The 15,908-nt window shown below is 33.7% G+C and overlaps 1 protein-coding gene across 9 annotated transcripts in view; it reads right to left on the bottom strand.

Annotated features, from left to right (window-relative positions):
* Nucleotides 1–15,908, bottom strand: part of MLLT10 (MLLT10 histone lysine methyltransferase DOT1L cofactor) — a 288,476-nt gene that overhangs the window by 246,298 nt on the left and 26,270 nt on the right. For all 9 annotated transcript variants that reach the window (XM_057498271.1, XM_036880905.2, XM_057498272.1 and 6 more), the window contains one exon: nucleotides 7,224–7,278. In XM_057498271.1, the coding sequence (XP_057354254.1) occupies nucleotides 7,224–7,278 (55 nt within the window). The remainder of the gene's footprint in view (nucleotides 1–7,223; nucleotides 7,279–15,908) is intronic.

Below are 15,908 nucleotides of genomic sequence, written 5' to 3'. Positions count from 1 at the left end.
TAACAGAAATGAAAAAACAATGGGAGGCTTTAAGAGCAGACTTGATGAGGTGGAAGAGACTGAATGGAATAAAATTCAGAGAACAGGAATACAGAGAAGCTGAGGGACAGAGAGAAAAAAGAATCTCTAGTAATGAAAGAATATTAAGAGAACTGTGTGACCAATACAAAAGGAACAACATTTGTATTATAGGGGTACCAGAAGAAGAAGAGAGAGAAAAAGGGATAGAATGTGTCTTTGAAGAAATAATTGATGAAAACTTGCCAATTTGCAGAAGGAAATAATCTGTAACACATGGAAGTCTACAGATCTCCCAACAGAAGGCACCCAAGGAGGACAACACCAAGACACATAATTAAAACGGCAAAGACCAAAGACAAAGACAGAGTATTAAAAGCAGCCAGAGAAAGAAAAAAGATCACCAACAAGGAAAACCCATCAGGCTATCATCAGACTTCTCAGCAGAAACCTTACACGCCAGAAGGGACTGGAATGATATATTCAATGCAATGAAACAGAAGGGCCTCAAACCAAGTATACTATATCCAGAAAGATTATCATTTAAATTTGAAGGAGGGATTAAACAATTCCCAGATAAGTAAAAGTTGAGGGAATTTACCTCCCAGAAACATCTCTACAATGTATTTTAAATGGACTACTCTAGATGGAAGTATGCCTAAGGCTAAACAGCTGCCACCAGAGAAAATAAAACCGCAGCAAATAAAGTAGACCAAACAAATACTAACTAAAGGCAAAAGAAAATCAGCTATCCACAAAATCAGTCAGGGAAACACAAAGAGTACACAATGAAACACCTAACATATAAAGAGTGCAGTAGGAAGAAAAAGAAGGGAGAGAAAGAATCATTAGATTGGCTTTATAATAGCATAATAAATGAGTTAAGTTAGACAGTTAGATAGTAAAGAAGCTGCCCTTGAACCTTTGGTAACCAAGAATCCAAAGCCTGCAATGGCAATAGTACATATCTATCAATAATCACCCTAAATGTAAATGGACTGAATGCATCAATCAAAAGACAGAGTAACAGAATGGATAAAAAAAGCAAGACCCACCTATATGCTGCCTACAAGAGACTCACCTCAAACCCAAAGACATAAACAGACTAAAAGAGAAGGGATGGAAAAAGGTATTTCATGCAAACAATAGGGAGAAAACAGCAAGTGTTGCACTATTTGTATCAGACAAAATAGACTTCAAAACAAAGAAAGTCACAAGACACAAAGAAGGACATTACATAATAATAAAGGGGTCAGTCCAACAAGAGGATATAACCATTATAAATATCTATGCATGCAACACAGGAGCACCTACATATGTGAAACAAATACTAACACAGAATTAAAGTGGGAAATACAATGCAATGCATTCATTTTAGGAGACTTCAACACACCACTCACTCCAAAGAACAGATCAACCAGACAGAAAATAAGTAAGGAGATAGAGGCACTGAACAATACATTAGAACAGATGGACCTAACAGACATCTACAGAACTCTACACCCAAAAGCAGCAGGATACACATTCTTATCAAATGCACATGAAACATTTTCCAGAATAGACCACAAACTAGGCCACAAAAAGAACCTCAGTAAATTCAAAAACATGACAATTGTACCAACCAACTTCTCGGATCACAAAGGTATAAAACTAGAAATAAACTGTACAAAGAAAGCAAAAAGGCTCACAAACATATGGAGGCTTAAAAACATGCTCCTAAATTTTCAATGGATCAATGACCAAATTAAAATAGATCAAGCAATATATGGTGACAAATGAAAACAAAAGCACAAAGGCCCAACTTCTGTGGGACACAGTGAAGGCAGTTCTAAGAGGAAAGTATCTAGCAATCCAGGCATATTTAAAGAAGGAAGAGCAATCCCAAATGAATAGCCTAAATTCACAATTACTGAAACTGGAAAAAGAACAAATAAGGCCCAAAGTCAGCAGAAGGAGGGACATAATAAAGATCAGAGAACAAATAAATAAAATTGAGAATGGAATAGAAAAAATTTATGAAACCAGGAGTTGGCTCTTTGAGAAAATAAACAAAGTAGATAAACCCTTAGCCAGACTTATTAAGAGAAAAAGAGCATCTACACACATAAACAGAATCAGAAATGAGAAAAGAAAAATCAGGACAGACACCACAGAAATACAACAAATTATTAGAGAATACTATAAAAATCTATATGCTAACAAACTGAATAACCTAGAAGAAATGAACAATTTTCTAGGAAAATACAACCTTCCAAGGCTGACCAAGGACGAAACAGTAAATCTGAACAGACCAACTACCAGTAACGAAACTGAATGGGTAATCAAAAAAATACCTATGAACAGAAGTCCTAGACCAGATGGCTTCATCACTGAATTTATCACAAATTTTAGTACAGACTTAATATCCATCCTCTTTAAAGTTTTCCAAAAAGTAGAAGAGGAGGGAATACTTACAAACTCATTCTATGAGGCCAGCATCACTCTAATACCAAAACCAAAGACCCCAACCAAAAAGAAAATTAGAGACCAATATCCCTGATAAACATACATGCAAAAATACTCAACAAAATATTAGCAAACCAAATTCAAAAATACATCAAAACGATCATCCATCACGATCAAGTAGGATTTATACCAGGGATGCAATGATGGTACAACATTTGAAAATCCATCAACATCATCCACTACATCAACAAAAAGGGCAAAAACCACATGATCATCTCCACAGATGCTGAAAAAGCATTTGACAAAATTCAACATCCATTCATGATAAAAACTCTCAACAAAATGGGTTTGAGGGCAAGTACCTCAAAATAATAAAGGCCATATATGACAGACCCACAGCCAACATCATACTTAACAGTGAGAAGCTGAAACCTTTTGCTCTAAGATCAAGAACAAGACAAAGATGCCCACTCTCACCACTTTTATTCAACATAGTTCTGGAGGTCCTAGCCATGGCAATCAGACAACGCAACAAAATAATAAAAGGCATCCAGATTGGTAAGGAAGAAGTTAAACTATTCCTGTTTGCAGATGACATGATACTGTAAATAAAAAACCCTAAATAATCCACTCCAAAACTACTAGAACTAATATCTGAATTCAGCAAAGTTGTGGGATACAAAATTAATACACAAAAATCTGTTGCGTTCCTATACACTAATGATGAACTAGCTGAAAGACAAATCAGGAAAACAATTCCACTCACAATTGAATAAAAAAGAATAAAATACCTCGGAATAGACCTAACCAAGGAAGTGAAAGACCTATACCCTGAGAACTACAAGACACTCTTAAGAGAAATTAAAGAGGACACAAATAAATAGAAATTCACCCGATGCTCTTGGATAGGAAGAATTAATATTGCCAAAATGGCCATCGTACCGTACCTAAAGCAATCTACAGATTCATTGCAATCCCTATGCAAATACTGACAGCATTCTTAAACGAATTGGAATAAATAGTTCAAAAATTCATATCAAACCCCAAAAGACCCCTAATAGCCAAAGTGATCCTGAGAAGGAAGAATAAAGTGGGGGGATCTCACTTCCCAACTTCAAGCTCTATTACAAAGCCACAGTAATCAAGACAATTTGATACTGGCACAAGAACAGACCCATAGACCAGTGGAACAGAACAGAGAGTCCAGATATTAACTGAAGCACAGATGGTCAATTAATATACGATAAAGGAGCCATGGATATACAATGGGGAAATGATAGCCTCTTCAACAGCTGGTGTTGGCAAAACTGGACAGCTACATGTAAGAGAATGAAGCTGTCTAACTCCATACACAAAAGTAAACTCAAAATGGATCAAAGACCTGAATGTAAGTCATGAAACTATAAAACTCTTAGAAGAAAACATAGGCAAAACTCTCTTAAATATAAACACAAACAACTCCTTCATGATCATATCTCCACGGGCAAGGAAAACAAAAGCAAAAATGAACAAGTGGGACTATATCAAACTAAAAAGCTTCTGTACAGCAAAGGACACCATCTGTAGAACAAAAAGACATCCTACAGTATGGGAGAATATATTCATAAATGACATATCTGATAAGGGGTTGACATCAAAATTATATAAAAAGCTCACACACCTAAACAAACGAAAAGCAAATAATCCAATTAAAAAATCGGCAGAGGAACTGAACAGACACTTCTCCAAAGAAGAAATTCAGATGGCCAACAGGCACATGAGAAGATGCTCCACATCGCTAATTATCAGGGAAACACAAACTAAAACCACAATGACCTATCACCTCACATCAGTTAGGATGGCCAACAGCCAAAAGACACACAACAAATGTTGGTGAAGATGTGGATAAAGGGGAACCCTCCTACACTGCTGGTAGGAATATAAGTTAGTTCAACCATTGTGGAAAGCCGTATGGAGGTTCCTCAAAAAACTCAAAATAGAAATTCCATTTCACCCAGGAATTCCACTCCTAGGAATTTACCCTAAGAATGCAGGAGCCCAGTTTCAAAAAGACATATGCACCCTTATGTTTGTCACAGCACTATTTATAATAGCCAAGAAATGGAAGCAAACTAAGTGTCCATCAGTAGATGAATGGATAAAGAAGATGTGGTACATATGCACAATGGAATATTATTCAGCCATAAGAAGAAAACAAATCCTACCATTTGCAACAACATGGATGGAGCTAGAAGGTATTATGCTCAGTGAAATAAGCCAGGTGGAGAAAGACAAGTACCAAATGATTTCACTAATCTGTGGAGTATAAGAACAAAGAAAAAAACTGAAGGAACAAAACAGCAGTAGAGTCACAGAACCCAAGAATGGACTAACAGTTACCAAAGGGAAAGGGACTGAGGAGGATGGGTACGAAGGGACAGATAAGGGGAAAAGGGCATTCCGATTAGCATATATAATATAGTGGCAGGGCACGGGAAAGGCAGTATAGCACAGAGAAGACAAGTAGTGATTCTATAGCATCTTAGTATACTGATGGATAGTGACTGTAATGGGGTATGTGGTGGGGACTAATGAGGGGAATCTAGTAACCACAATGTTGCTCATGTAAGTGCATATTAATGATACAAAAATTTAAAAAAAAAAAAGGTACACTGCAAAACTCTTAGGTCCTGATTGCCAGGAAAAGAAAACCTAAACTAAAACTTGGAACATATTTCCCAGCATTATAAACAAGTATTAGGTATTAAAGAATAGTGTTATCAATACTGTACATCAGGTACATTGTGGAGTTTTGTTAAGTAGCCTAGAAATAAGTTAAATTATTTAAACAATTAGTATTTCTATAGGAAAATGCAACCCATGTTTCAAAATAACTTAAAAATCCATTTTGGAATACCAATGAGTTAACATACATCAGATTTAGACTATCACAAAGATGGCCTTTCTAATCAATAAGGAAAAGATGAACTGTTCAATCAATGGTGATGGAACAAGTGGTAACATTTTAGCAACTAAGAAAAAATTAAGTTGGATTCATACCTCACATTGTATTATCTGGATACATTTCAATGTATCAAAGATTAAACTGTAAAAAAAAACATAAAAGTACTAGAGGAAAACATGAAAGAAATATAACTGCAGTAGGAGAGTCCTTTCTAAGTAATGGTTCAAAACACAGGAATCATGAAAAACAAGGTTAATAAATTCACCTAAATAAAAATAAAAAACTTTTGCAAGGTGAAAAGCCCCATAAGCAAAGTTTGAACAAATGAGCAAAAACTAGTCCAACTTTTATCACAATAGCTCCTAAAAAAGCTACAAATAGTCAAAAAGAAAAAGATCAACCACCAAACAGAAAAAGGTTATGAACAGACAACAGAATAGAAATAGAAATTGCTCTTTAAAATATGAAAAGATGCTGAGCTTCACTCATAATAAAAGAAATGCAAAATAACTGCTCTGTAATACTGATTTCCACCTACTGGATTACCAAGGGTATGAAGACTATTTTTTTTGTTCATTACTGCTGGGAAAATAATTGGTACAACCACTAGAGAGAAATTAACTGCAAAATCCCTCTGACCCCACAGTGCTATTTCCAGCAATTAATAATCCACAGATATACTTGCATATAAGCAAAATTACATTATGCAGAAGCATTAGTCATAAAAGAAGACAGAAAGTCCATCAACAAAAGACTGGTTACATAATATGTAGTAAAAAGAAAGCTCTATATTGATAATAGATAAATCAGTGAAAAAAATTAAGGTTCAAGAGAGTATGTATAATAGTCATCCATTTGTATAAATACTGGAGAAAATTACTTTGTCTTCATATTTATTTGTATATGCAAGAAGACCTAGAAGGATATATAAAAATGTAGTAATGGCAATTAAGTTGGTGGCAGGAAAGCTGTTGAAAAATTGGACAGATGGTAAACTGGAGTAGAAGGGAGGGTTTTTTAGTTTTTTTTTTACAATTTTAGACAATGTGATTGTATGATATTGTCTAAACATTAAATTTTATAAAAACAGTGTATTTCTCCCTTTTATTTACTCCATTGTGCACCAATAATACTTTAGAGTTGGCTGTCCAAAATGGAATAGTTTACTAAGAGGTAGTTACACCTCTACATTTGAGTTTTGTTGTCAGTTACTTAATTTTCATAGTATGCCAGTTGGTAACATTCATACCTACACACTTAAGAATTGTACCGAGCTATAAAGAAACAAGGATTTTTCTCTGAGGAAGGTAACTAAAACTGAAGATGACAATGAAAAATACATAAGATTCCTCAGGAAAGGACACCATAAATTAGAGACAGAATTAGCATTTCTTTATATTTAAACAACAAAGATCTTCACGGTTAAAATTAACATTCACTAGAAACATAATTTGTCTAGGAACATACAAAAAAGAATAAAAGAATCTAAAACAACATACTTTGGCTCTAACAGCAAGAACAAAGTGGATTATTTTCAAAAAATAATTTTACTACAAGAAATTACATCTATTTTTTAAAATCAAAATTTTCATTTGAAGTATGAGGATCATTCCACATTAAAAAACTAAAGCATAAGTCTGTCCACGAGGTAGAAAAATTGTTTTAATAAAAAAGGATTTATACATTACATCCATTACTACTAAAAATATTTGAGAGGTAAGCACTATTTGACTTAATAAGTTTAACTACCATTATTTCAAAATACTGCCCCCGCTCAATTTTCAATTAAAATTTTCTCAAAAATCTCTGCACTTACCCCCATTATCTGTTCTTTTTAAAGCTCCATCCTTATGAGGACACAGTTCACATCTCTATAAAAAAAAGAAAGGAAACAGATTTTTCAGATTATTAGAGTATAGTATCTTCTTTGTAACTTCAAACCTATTAAAAATGTGGAGAAGCATTTGTACTAGTTGCCACCAGAAGGATTTCAGACCACAAAGTAATTCTTGACATGTGACCTTCTTCAGAACACCAGATAACTTTAAAAAGTAAATTTTACTTAACTTTCACATTCCTGCCACCATTTTTTCCACCACTACATTAATAAAAACAAAACGATTCTCTCAACATAGGTATGGGGCATGGTTTTTAATAAAACATTTGCCTCTATCCCTTTACTTTCTGCTCTAGGATCAGCTAGGATTACTGTAGTTAGTTAGGTCTGGTTTCTCCTAAAATAAGGTGTCAAACTCAAGAACTTTGAGGGGTTTTTTATTTAAGTGGGAGGGCATAATCTCACATGTGCTGACCTGCCTTTTGGAAGGAACTGCTCTTAACTATTCTAGTTACTCTTATCATTCATGCCCAACAGTACTCAAAAGTTTTTATAATCCCTCTCCCTACCACCCACGCAATTTAAAACCAAAAAGAAACACAGAGCCAGTACTATCATTTCTTTTCATTATTGACAAGAGGAAAAAAAAATTAAAATAATAAACAGAGTAACTTTCCACAGCATCGTCTTACTATGAAGACTATGATTGTGGAGGTCACCTTTAAGTATTTATTATCTGTACCCTACCCCTGCTCCCCCAAAGGGTTTTACAGCATATAATTTAGTAATATGAACAAGTACAAAGGAAAACAAGAGCAAGATATTAAGATAAAATAGTAAGTATCACAACATGCCCCCAAAAATCCTACATTTCTTAGCATCTACTCTTTCACTCTTCTGATTTTCCTCTTTTCTCTTTTGGCAACACCTTTCCAATCACCTCATCCAACCTTTAAATGTGGTTCTCAGGGCTCTGGCTTAAGATGCCATCTTATTTCATTTTAAACCCGACACAATCTTCATTCATTTTCCTTACATCTATTACCAGGTAAATTACTAGGATGTCAATGACTCCTAAATTTTACCTCCTATTCAAATCTGTCCTTGGATCCATATATAAAACTTTCTATGATACACAGTCATCTTAAGCTCTGTCCAAAATTTATGACACCACTTGCTCTTCCTGTTTTCCCTATCATTGTAATGATACTCTCGACTACACACTGCCCATAGAAGACACCAACACATAATCTTTTAACGGCTTCGCCTACTCCCTAACCCTATACTTAATCTCTACATTTTGTCTATTCCTTCTCCCAAATAGTGAGATTCTCTCCATCTATAATGCTATTAGCCAACAGTACACACCAAAACCAACTTTCATCAGACTTCAGTGATCTCCTACTAAAGAGTCTCCCCATATTTACTCTTTCCTGACCCCACAATCTACACAGTGAACTTCAAAAATTCCAAGTCCAAATATATCAAATATCACTGTCTGTCCCACTTACAACCCTTCAATAATTTCCCTACATGACCTACCCCTTAGTTACCTCCACACTCTTCTCTTTTCAATGTCTCACTGTCTGGAAAATACTGCCTTTTTATTCTTTTAGTTCTACAAACACTCCAAAGTTCTTTCCTGCCTCCTTTTAATTGTATTGCTTTTACTCTACCTGGAATACTGTCCTTCACCCTGACCCACTTTCATGGCCAGATAACTTCTATTCATTCCCCAAGTCTTTGCTTAAAGTCACTTCCTCAGAGAAGGTTTTGCTGAATCCCTCCCTATATTAGACTAGGTGCCATGTTCTGAATTACCTATACTTTATGTCGTACACTGCAATCATAATTAATTAATTATGCAATTGTTTATCTCTTCTCCTAGATTATAAATTCCATTATATGTCTACAGCCCTAGCATCTATCACAGTCTCCAGAAATGGTAACTCAAAAAATATTTGATGAATGGATGGATGGATGGATGGATGGATGGATGGATGGATGGATGGATGGATGGATGGATAGAAGCAGCAAAAACACAAGCACACTTGCTAAAGGTAGGCAATAATTTAGTCCCAAGCTATAAAACAACCTCCCTCACAAATAGAAACACTATTGTTACATAACTTACCTGGTGGGAAAGAAACAGTTGCTTTAGAAGAACTAAAGCTAATAAAAAGACTACAGCCATAGTTAGATCACTCTTTGGTATGAATAGGTTTAAGAATAATTGTTTAGCAATTGGGGGAGAAAAAATTCAGATTAGACCCTTGAACCTTACTGATCACTAATATAAACTCAAAATGTTTGGAAAACAATTTCAATACAAGGACAAAAAAAATAATTACTACTCAAATATAAAGAATTGAAAACTTCTACAGAAAAAAAAATATTAGAATAAAAAATTGAAAAATGATTTTTTAAATGTTTTTAAAGTTAAGTAGATGCAACAAATAGATCAGAAAACATTTAGCCTTGTTTATATCCGAAGATATATGAATACAGAAATTACAAAAAACAAATAGACATTTTTGTCCACTAAGTTTTTCTTAAAAAAAAAAAAACCTAATGTCCAGAGTACAGTAAGCATTTATATTTATTTTCATATACTGTTGCTGGCACTATAATCCAATTCTTTTGGAAAGCAATTTAGCAGTATGACTCAAGAAAAATACTGATTCAATTACTTCACATTTATTTACCATTACCATTTCTTTTTTTAAAGCAAGACATAAGAGAAATATAACCTATCTTTTCTTCTATTTTAGAAAGACTCATGACTACCACAGTCATAATGAAAGGACTTAGAGGCCAACATAAAGAGGCTCCTGCTGGCCAAAGAGAAAAATCCCTTAAGGCCAATAAAAGTAATAACTGAAATGGAGTGAAACACACAAGTATTTTTAAATTCATGATGAAATTAATTTCTACCTCCAAAACAGCTAATTAAGTTTATGAGAGACAAACCCTTGAACAGATAAGCAACCAAATTCTGGTTTCCCACCAGAAGTAAAAACTTGGAAGGGACCAGCACAAGAAGAATTTTATGCTTTTAAAGACTTTTAGCCTGAAGATAAACTACAATCAGCCCATAGTGGCTCCTACACTCTTAAGAACTGAAGAACCAGAAGATAAAGTTCAGAGCAAGAGGGAAAGTGGGGTCTGAATCCAGAAGAGAAGAGAAGCAGGAGATAACCCCCACATTTTTATCTTCAGAATCATCCTAAATCTCTCACTGACACTGAACCATCCATGCACAGAGCAGGATAAAGCCCAGCTAAGGAAAAAAAGAAATAAAATGAGATATAAACAACTTCTCAAAATATATTATAGGCAGTTTGAGTCCAACCAAATCAGCTGCCTGATAAAATCAGTATCAATTTCTTCAAAGAAATATAACAGAATCCAACCTTCCCACATATAACACTCATGATGTCTGGGAAACAATCCAAGTTACCTGGTTTAAGAAGAACCAGAAAAAGATTAATCATGGTCAAGATAAAAGCCAATCAATGAAGATCGACCCTAGGATGACCTGGACATTAGTATTAGGCTTTAAAATAGCTATTATAACTAAGTTCTATGATGTGAACGAAAATATACCTAGAATAAGTGAAACTGGAGATCTGAACAGAGGAAAAGAAACTTTAAAGAACTAAATAAAAATTCTAAAAACATAAAAATACAATATGTGAAGTAAAAAACTGACTAGACAGGCTTAACAATGGAATCAAGATGACAAAGGAAAGAAGTCAGTGAACTTGCATCTACATCAACAAATAGGATCCAATGTGAAAAAGAGAAAATAAGTGAAAAAGGTGAACAAGTTTTCAGGGACCTACTGAACAGTGTCAAGAAGTATAATGTATAATTGAAGGCCTGTAAAAGAAGGAAGAAAAGAGGGGAGGAGAAAGAACTTATGATTATGACAGTATGGTGAGAGAGAAAATTTTGAAGTAATAATGGATGAAAATTCCTCAATTTGAAGACAGATAAATGTATGGATTCAAAAAGCTCAGTAAACCCCAAGTGGCCAAACTGCTTGCTGAAAACCAAACAAGAGAAAAGGTTTCAAGCAGCCAAGGGAAAACGACACATCATATTCAAAGGATGAGTGATTGGGTAAGTAGCTGATTTCTCATCATAAACTATGGAAGCCAAGAGACTAAAACAACATTTTAACATGTTTGAAGAAAAAAACCTGTTGACTCAAGATTTCTGTATCCAACTAATATATCCTTCAAAAATGAAGATGAATAGATATTTTCAGATAAAAGACAGCAAATCAAATACATACTAACAGACATGGACTAAACTAAAGGCTCAAAGAAAGTCTTTTTTTTTTTTTACAATATATCATTATATTTATTATGAATTGTATTAATTAAATCTATTATAAATATTATATAACATAAATAAATGTTTATTATAAAAGAAATTCCTAATGAAAGGAAATGGAACCAGATGAAAATGCGTATGTTTAAGGAAGCCAAAGAAGAGCACCACAAATGGTAAACATCTCGGTAAACATATAAGACTTTTAGTTATTAAATTCTTAAGAATACGTATGATTACTGACAGCAAAAAATTACAATATTGTCTTCTCAAGTTTATAATGTAGACCTAATTCATACGACAGTAGCATAACTGACAGCAGAGGCCATGTGAAGCAATCTTTACACCTGCAAGATTTCTACAATAAATGACCAAAACAAGCCCATGGCAAGATGTCTGACATTGTTAGTCATTAAGGAAATATTTATCAACACTACAATGAGATACCACTAGGATGGCTAAAATCAAAAAGATAACCAATAAAAGATAAACATATCCTGTTGACAAGCATATGGAAAAACAAGAATCTTCATACATTGCTGATAGGATTGTAAAACAGTGTAGCTGTTTTGGCAGTTTCCCAAAAGGTTAAACACAGAATTACTAAAAAATTCCACACACAAAAAATATGAAAACATACATCCACACAAAAATGGGTACACAAATGTTCATAACAGCATTATTCCTAATAGCCAAAATGTAGATACAATCTAAATGTCCATCAATTAATGAGTAAATAGAATGTGCTATAGTCATACAATAGAATGTTATTAGACAAGAGAAAGGAATAATGTTACACGCTACAACGTAAGTGAGCCTTAAAAACATTATGCTAAGAGAAAAAAAGCCTCTCACAAAAAACCACATATTGTATGATTCCACTTGCGTGAATGTCCAGAATAGAGAGAGAAGTAGGTTACTGGTTTCCAGGGGCTGGAGAGGTTGGATAATGGGGAGTGGCTGCTAGTGGCCACAGAGCTGCTGTATGAGGTGATGAAATGTTATAAAATCGACTATGGTAATAGCTGTACATTTTGTGAATATACAAAAAAAACCACTGACTTGTACCCTTTAAATGGTTGAATTGTATGATGTAAATTATCATTAAAGACTTTTTACAGTAATTTTCAAATATATTAAAAGGAAAAAGATGAGACAAACAGAAATATGTAACAAAATGGTAGACCTAAGTCCAATCATAAATTACATTAAATGTTAAGAGACTAAGCTTAAGAAATTAAAAGAGTATGTCAGCACAGATATAAAAGTAAAATGCAATTATATAGTCATGTGTAAAAGACATATGACAGACATGAGACATAAAGACACAAATAGGTTAAAAGTAAATGAATGAATGAAGAAAGATACACCATACAAATCAAAAGTGTAAGATAGTGAGTGGCTATATTTAATATCACAGATAAAAGATTTCAAGACCAAGAAAATTAGTAAAGATAAAAGGGGACAATTCATAATGATTAGAGTCAAACAATGAAGACCACATAATAATCATAAAGTGTACCTGAGAACAATGCTTCAAAAACGTGAAGCAAAAACTGTCACAAGTAAAGGGATAAATACACAATTCCACAATAGTAAGGTATTTTAATATATCCATTGTGGTTATTGACAAAACTAGACACCCCCTCAAAAAAAGCCCCAAAGATATTCATAATCTAAGCAATATTATAAACCACTATATACTTACTTTCTGCTGAAAATGGTACACTTAACAGAAAAGACCATATACTGGGCCACAAAATAAGACACAATGAATTTAAAAGGACTGAAATCACTGACTATGTTCCCTGACTACATTAGGAAAAAAGGAAGACATAAAATTGACCTAAGTTTCCACCTAAAGAACTTATAAAAGCACAAAACATTTTAGTAAGAAAGTACTAAAGATGAGATCAGGAAAAAGTGAAATAGAAAAGAAACAGTAGAGAAAATTTTAAGTCAAAGCTGGCCCTTTGGAAAGATCAACAAAGTTGATAAACCTCTAGCTAAAACTAATTTAAAAAACACACAAATTACCACTATCAGTAATAAAGGACCAATTATCACTATAGAACCCACAAATATTAAGACAAAAGATTAATAATCATTTCGTGCTAACCAATTCCACAACTTAGATGAAATGGAAAAATTCCTTGAAAAATACAAGTTACCAAAATTCACAAGATGAAACACAAAATCTGAAGAGTTCTTTAAGTTGAATTTATTATCAAAACCCTCACCCAAAATAAAACTCTAGGCTCACATATTTTCAGTGGTAAATTTATCCTAACACCAAGGCAGAAATAGGATCAATATCATACAAACACTTCCAGAAAACAGAGAACATTTCCAAAATCACTCAGTTCAGGACAATACTAATGAATACACCAGTAATACCAAAACTACAAAAAATTACAGATTACAATATCCCTCATGTACATGCAAAACCATTTAATAAAATAATTAGCAATTTAAATCCAGCAATATATAAAAAATATATTACAGAATGACCAAGTGGAATTTATCCCAGGAATAACATTTGAAAATAAAACAAGTGAAATTCACCATCTTGATTTTTCTGAAGATATCATATAACAATCTCCATAGATATAGAAAAAGCATTTGACAAAATTCAGTATTCATTTATGCTATAAACTGTCAGAAAACTAGGAATAAAAGAGATTTTACCTTACTCAGCCTGTGTATTAATCATATCTTTCAGTCTGTATTTTTGATACTTTGGGGCCTTGCTTGCTCCTAGAGGAACTGCATCTCCCAGCACTAGTTAATTCCTAGAGAGCAAACAACTCCCCAACTACATTTCATATACAAACCAACCAGTCCAGAACCCATACTCCCAATTACCTCCACCACTATGACCACTCTATTCTCCTACCTGTCTGGCCAGGTACCAGAGAACTACATACAGTCTCTATACCCTGAAGCCCTTGAAATTACTCAAACTAGGCAATCCTAAACCTGATTACCATTCCTTGCCTACTCCTTCCCACAAAAACTAAAATAAAGCCTTTATTGTTGACTTTTTTTCCTTTTGCTCCCTCTGTCTCCTAACTGACCCTGGTGCTTTCCCACATGGCCTGCTATGTCGTGATATAGCCCCTCTCCCGGGAATGTGTGAATACAATTTTCAGTGACAGTTCTTTCCTGATCTGTTATCCTTGCCTTGCTTAGCCTTAAACCAATAATAAACCAATTATTTTTAAACAACCTGATAAAGGTCATCAATAAAAAGCCTACAGCTGACATCATAATTAATGATGTAAAACTGCTTTCCCCAAAGAATGGGAGCAAGATACAAGTACATACAATAAAGGAAGAAAATAAATGAATACAAAGTGGAAAGAGGTAAAATTTTATGACATGAGCATCTACAAGAAAAATCTAATTAATATACCTACCAAAAAACACACAGAATCATTGAGAGTTAGCATGGCTATAAAATATAGGTCAATATACATAAGTCAATTCTATTTCTATATACTAAAGAACAAATAATTAGAAAATGAATTGTTTAAAAGTACCATTTACAGTTATATCAAGTAACATGAACTATCTAAACATTAAGATAATTTTAAAAACAGAAGACATGCAAGACCAAAAACAAAGAACACTGTTCAGAAAAAAACAAAGCTCACCTAATTAAATAAATGGAGAAAAACAGCATGCTAATGAATAGAAAGACTCAACATTGTTAAAGTGTCAGTTCTCCTCAAATTGAACTATACATTCAAACCAACTGCAATCATGATCCTATCAGCTTTTCTGGAGCAATGGAAAAGCTAACATTAAGAGGTATATAGAATGCTAAGGAGTTAGAATATGCAAAGCAATCTTGAAAAAGATGATAAAGGTTGAAGGACTTGCAAATCTGACTTTAAGACTTATTATAAAGTTACAAATAAGCACAATTGTGTAGTAATGATATAAGGATAGACAGATCAATGGAACAGAATACAGAATCCTGAAACAGAGTCCACTTATGCAGCCATGTGATGTTACACCAAAGCAATCCAGTGAGGAAAGGTGTCTTCAACAAATGGTGCAGAAACAACTGAATACCCAAAAGTAGAAACAACAATCCACAAACCTTAATTTGAGATGCATCACAGACCTAAATATAAATTAACAAACACAAACAGTTGTAGAGAAAAATGGAAATTACCTTCATGACTTCAGGGTTAGGCAAAAGTGTCTAAGCTCACAGTAAGCAATAACTATAAAGGAAAAAACTGATAAATTAAACTTCATCAGACTTAAATTTTCTGCTCACTAAAGGGCACGCTTAAGTAAATAAGTAGAAAACAT

Source organism: Manis pentadactyla, chromosome 3 (assembly GCF_030020395.1).
Source record: "Manis pentadactyla isolate mManPen7 chromosome 3, mManPen7.hap1, whole genome shotgun sequence".
Taxonomy (NCBI): Eukaryota; Metazoa; Chordata; class Mammalia; order Pholidota; family Manidae; genus Manis; species Manis pentadactyla.
This window is presented reverse-complemented; position numbering and strand designations above follow the sequence as displayed.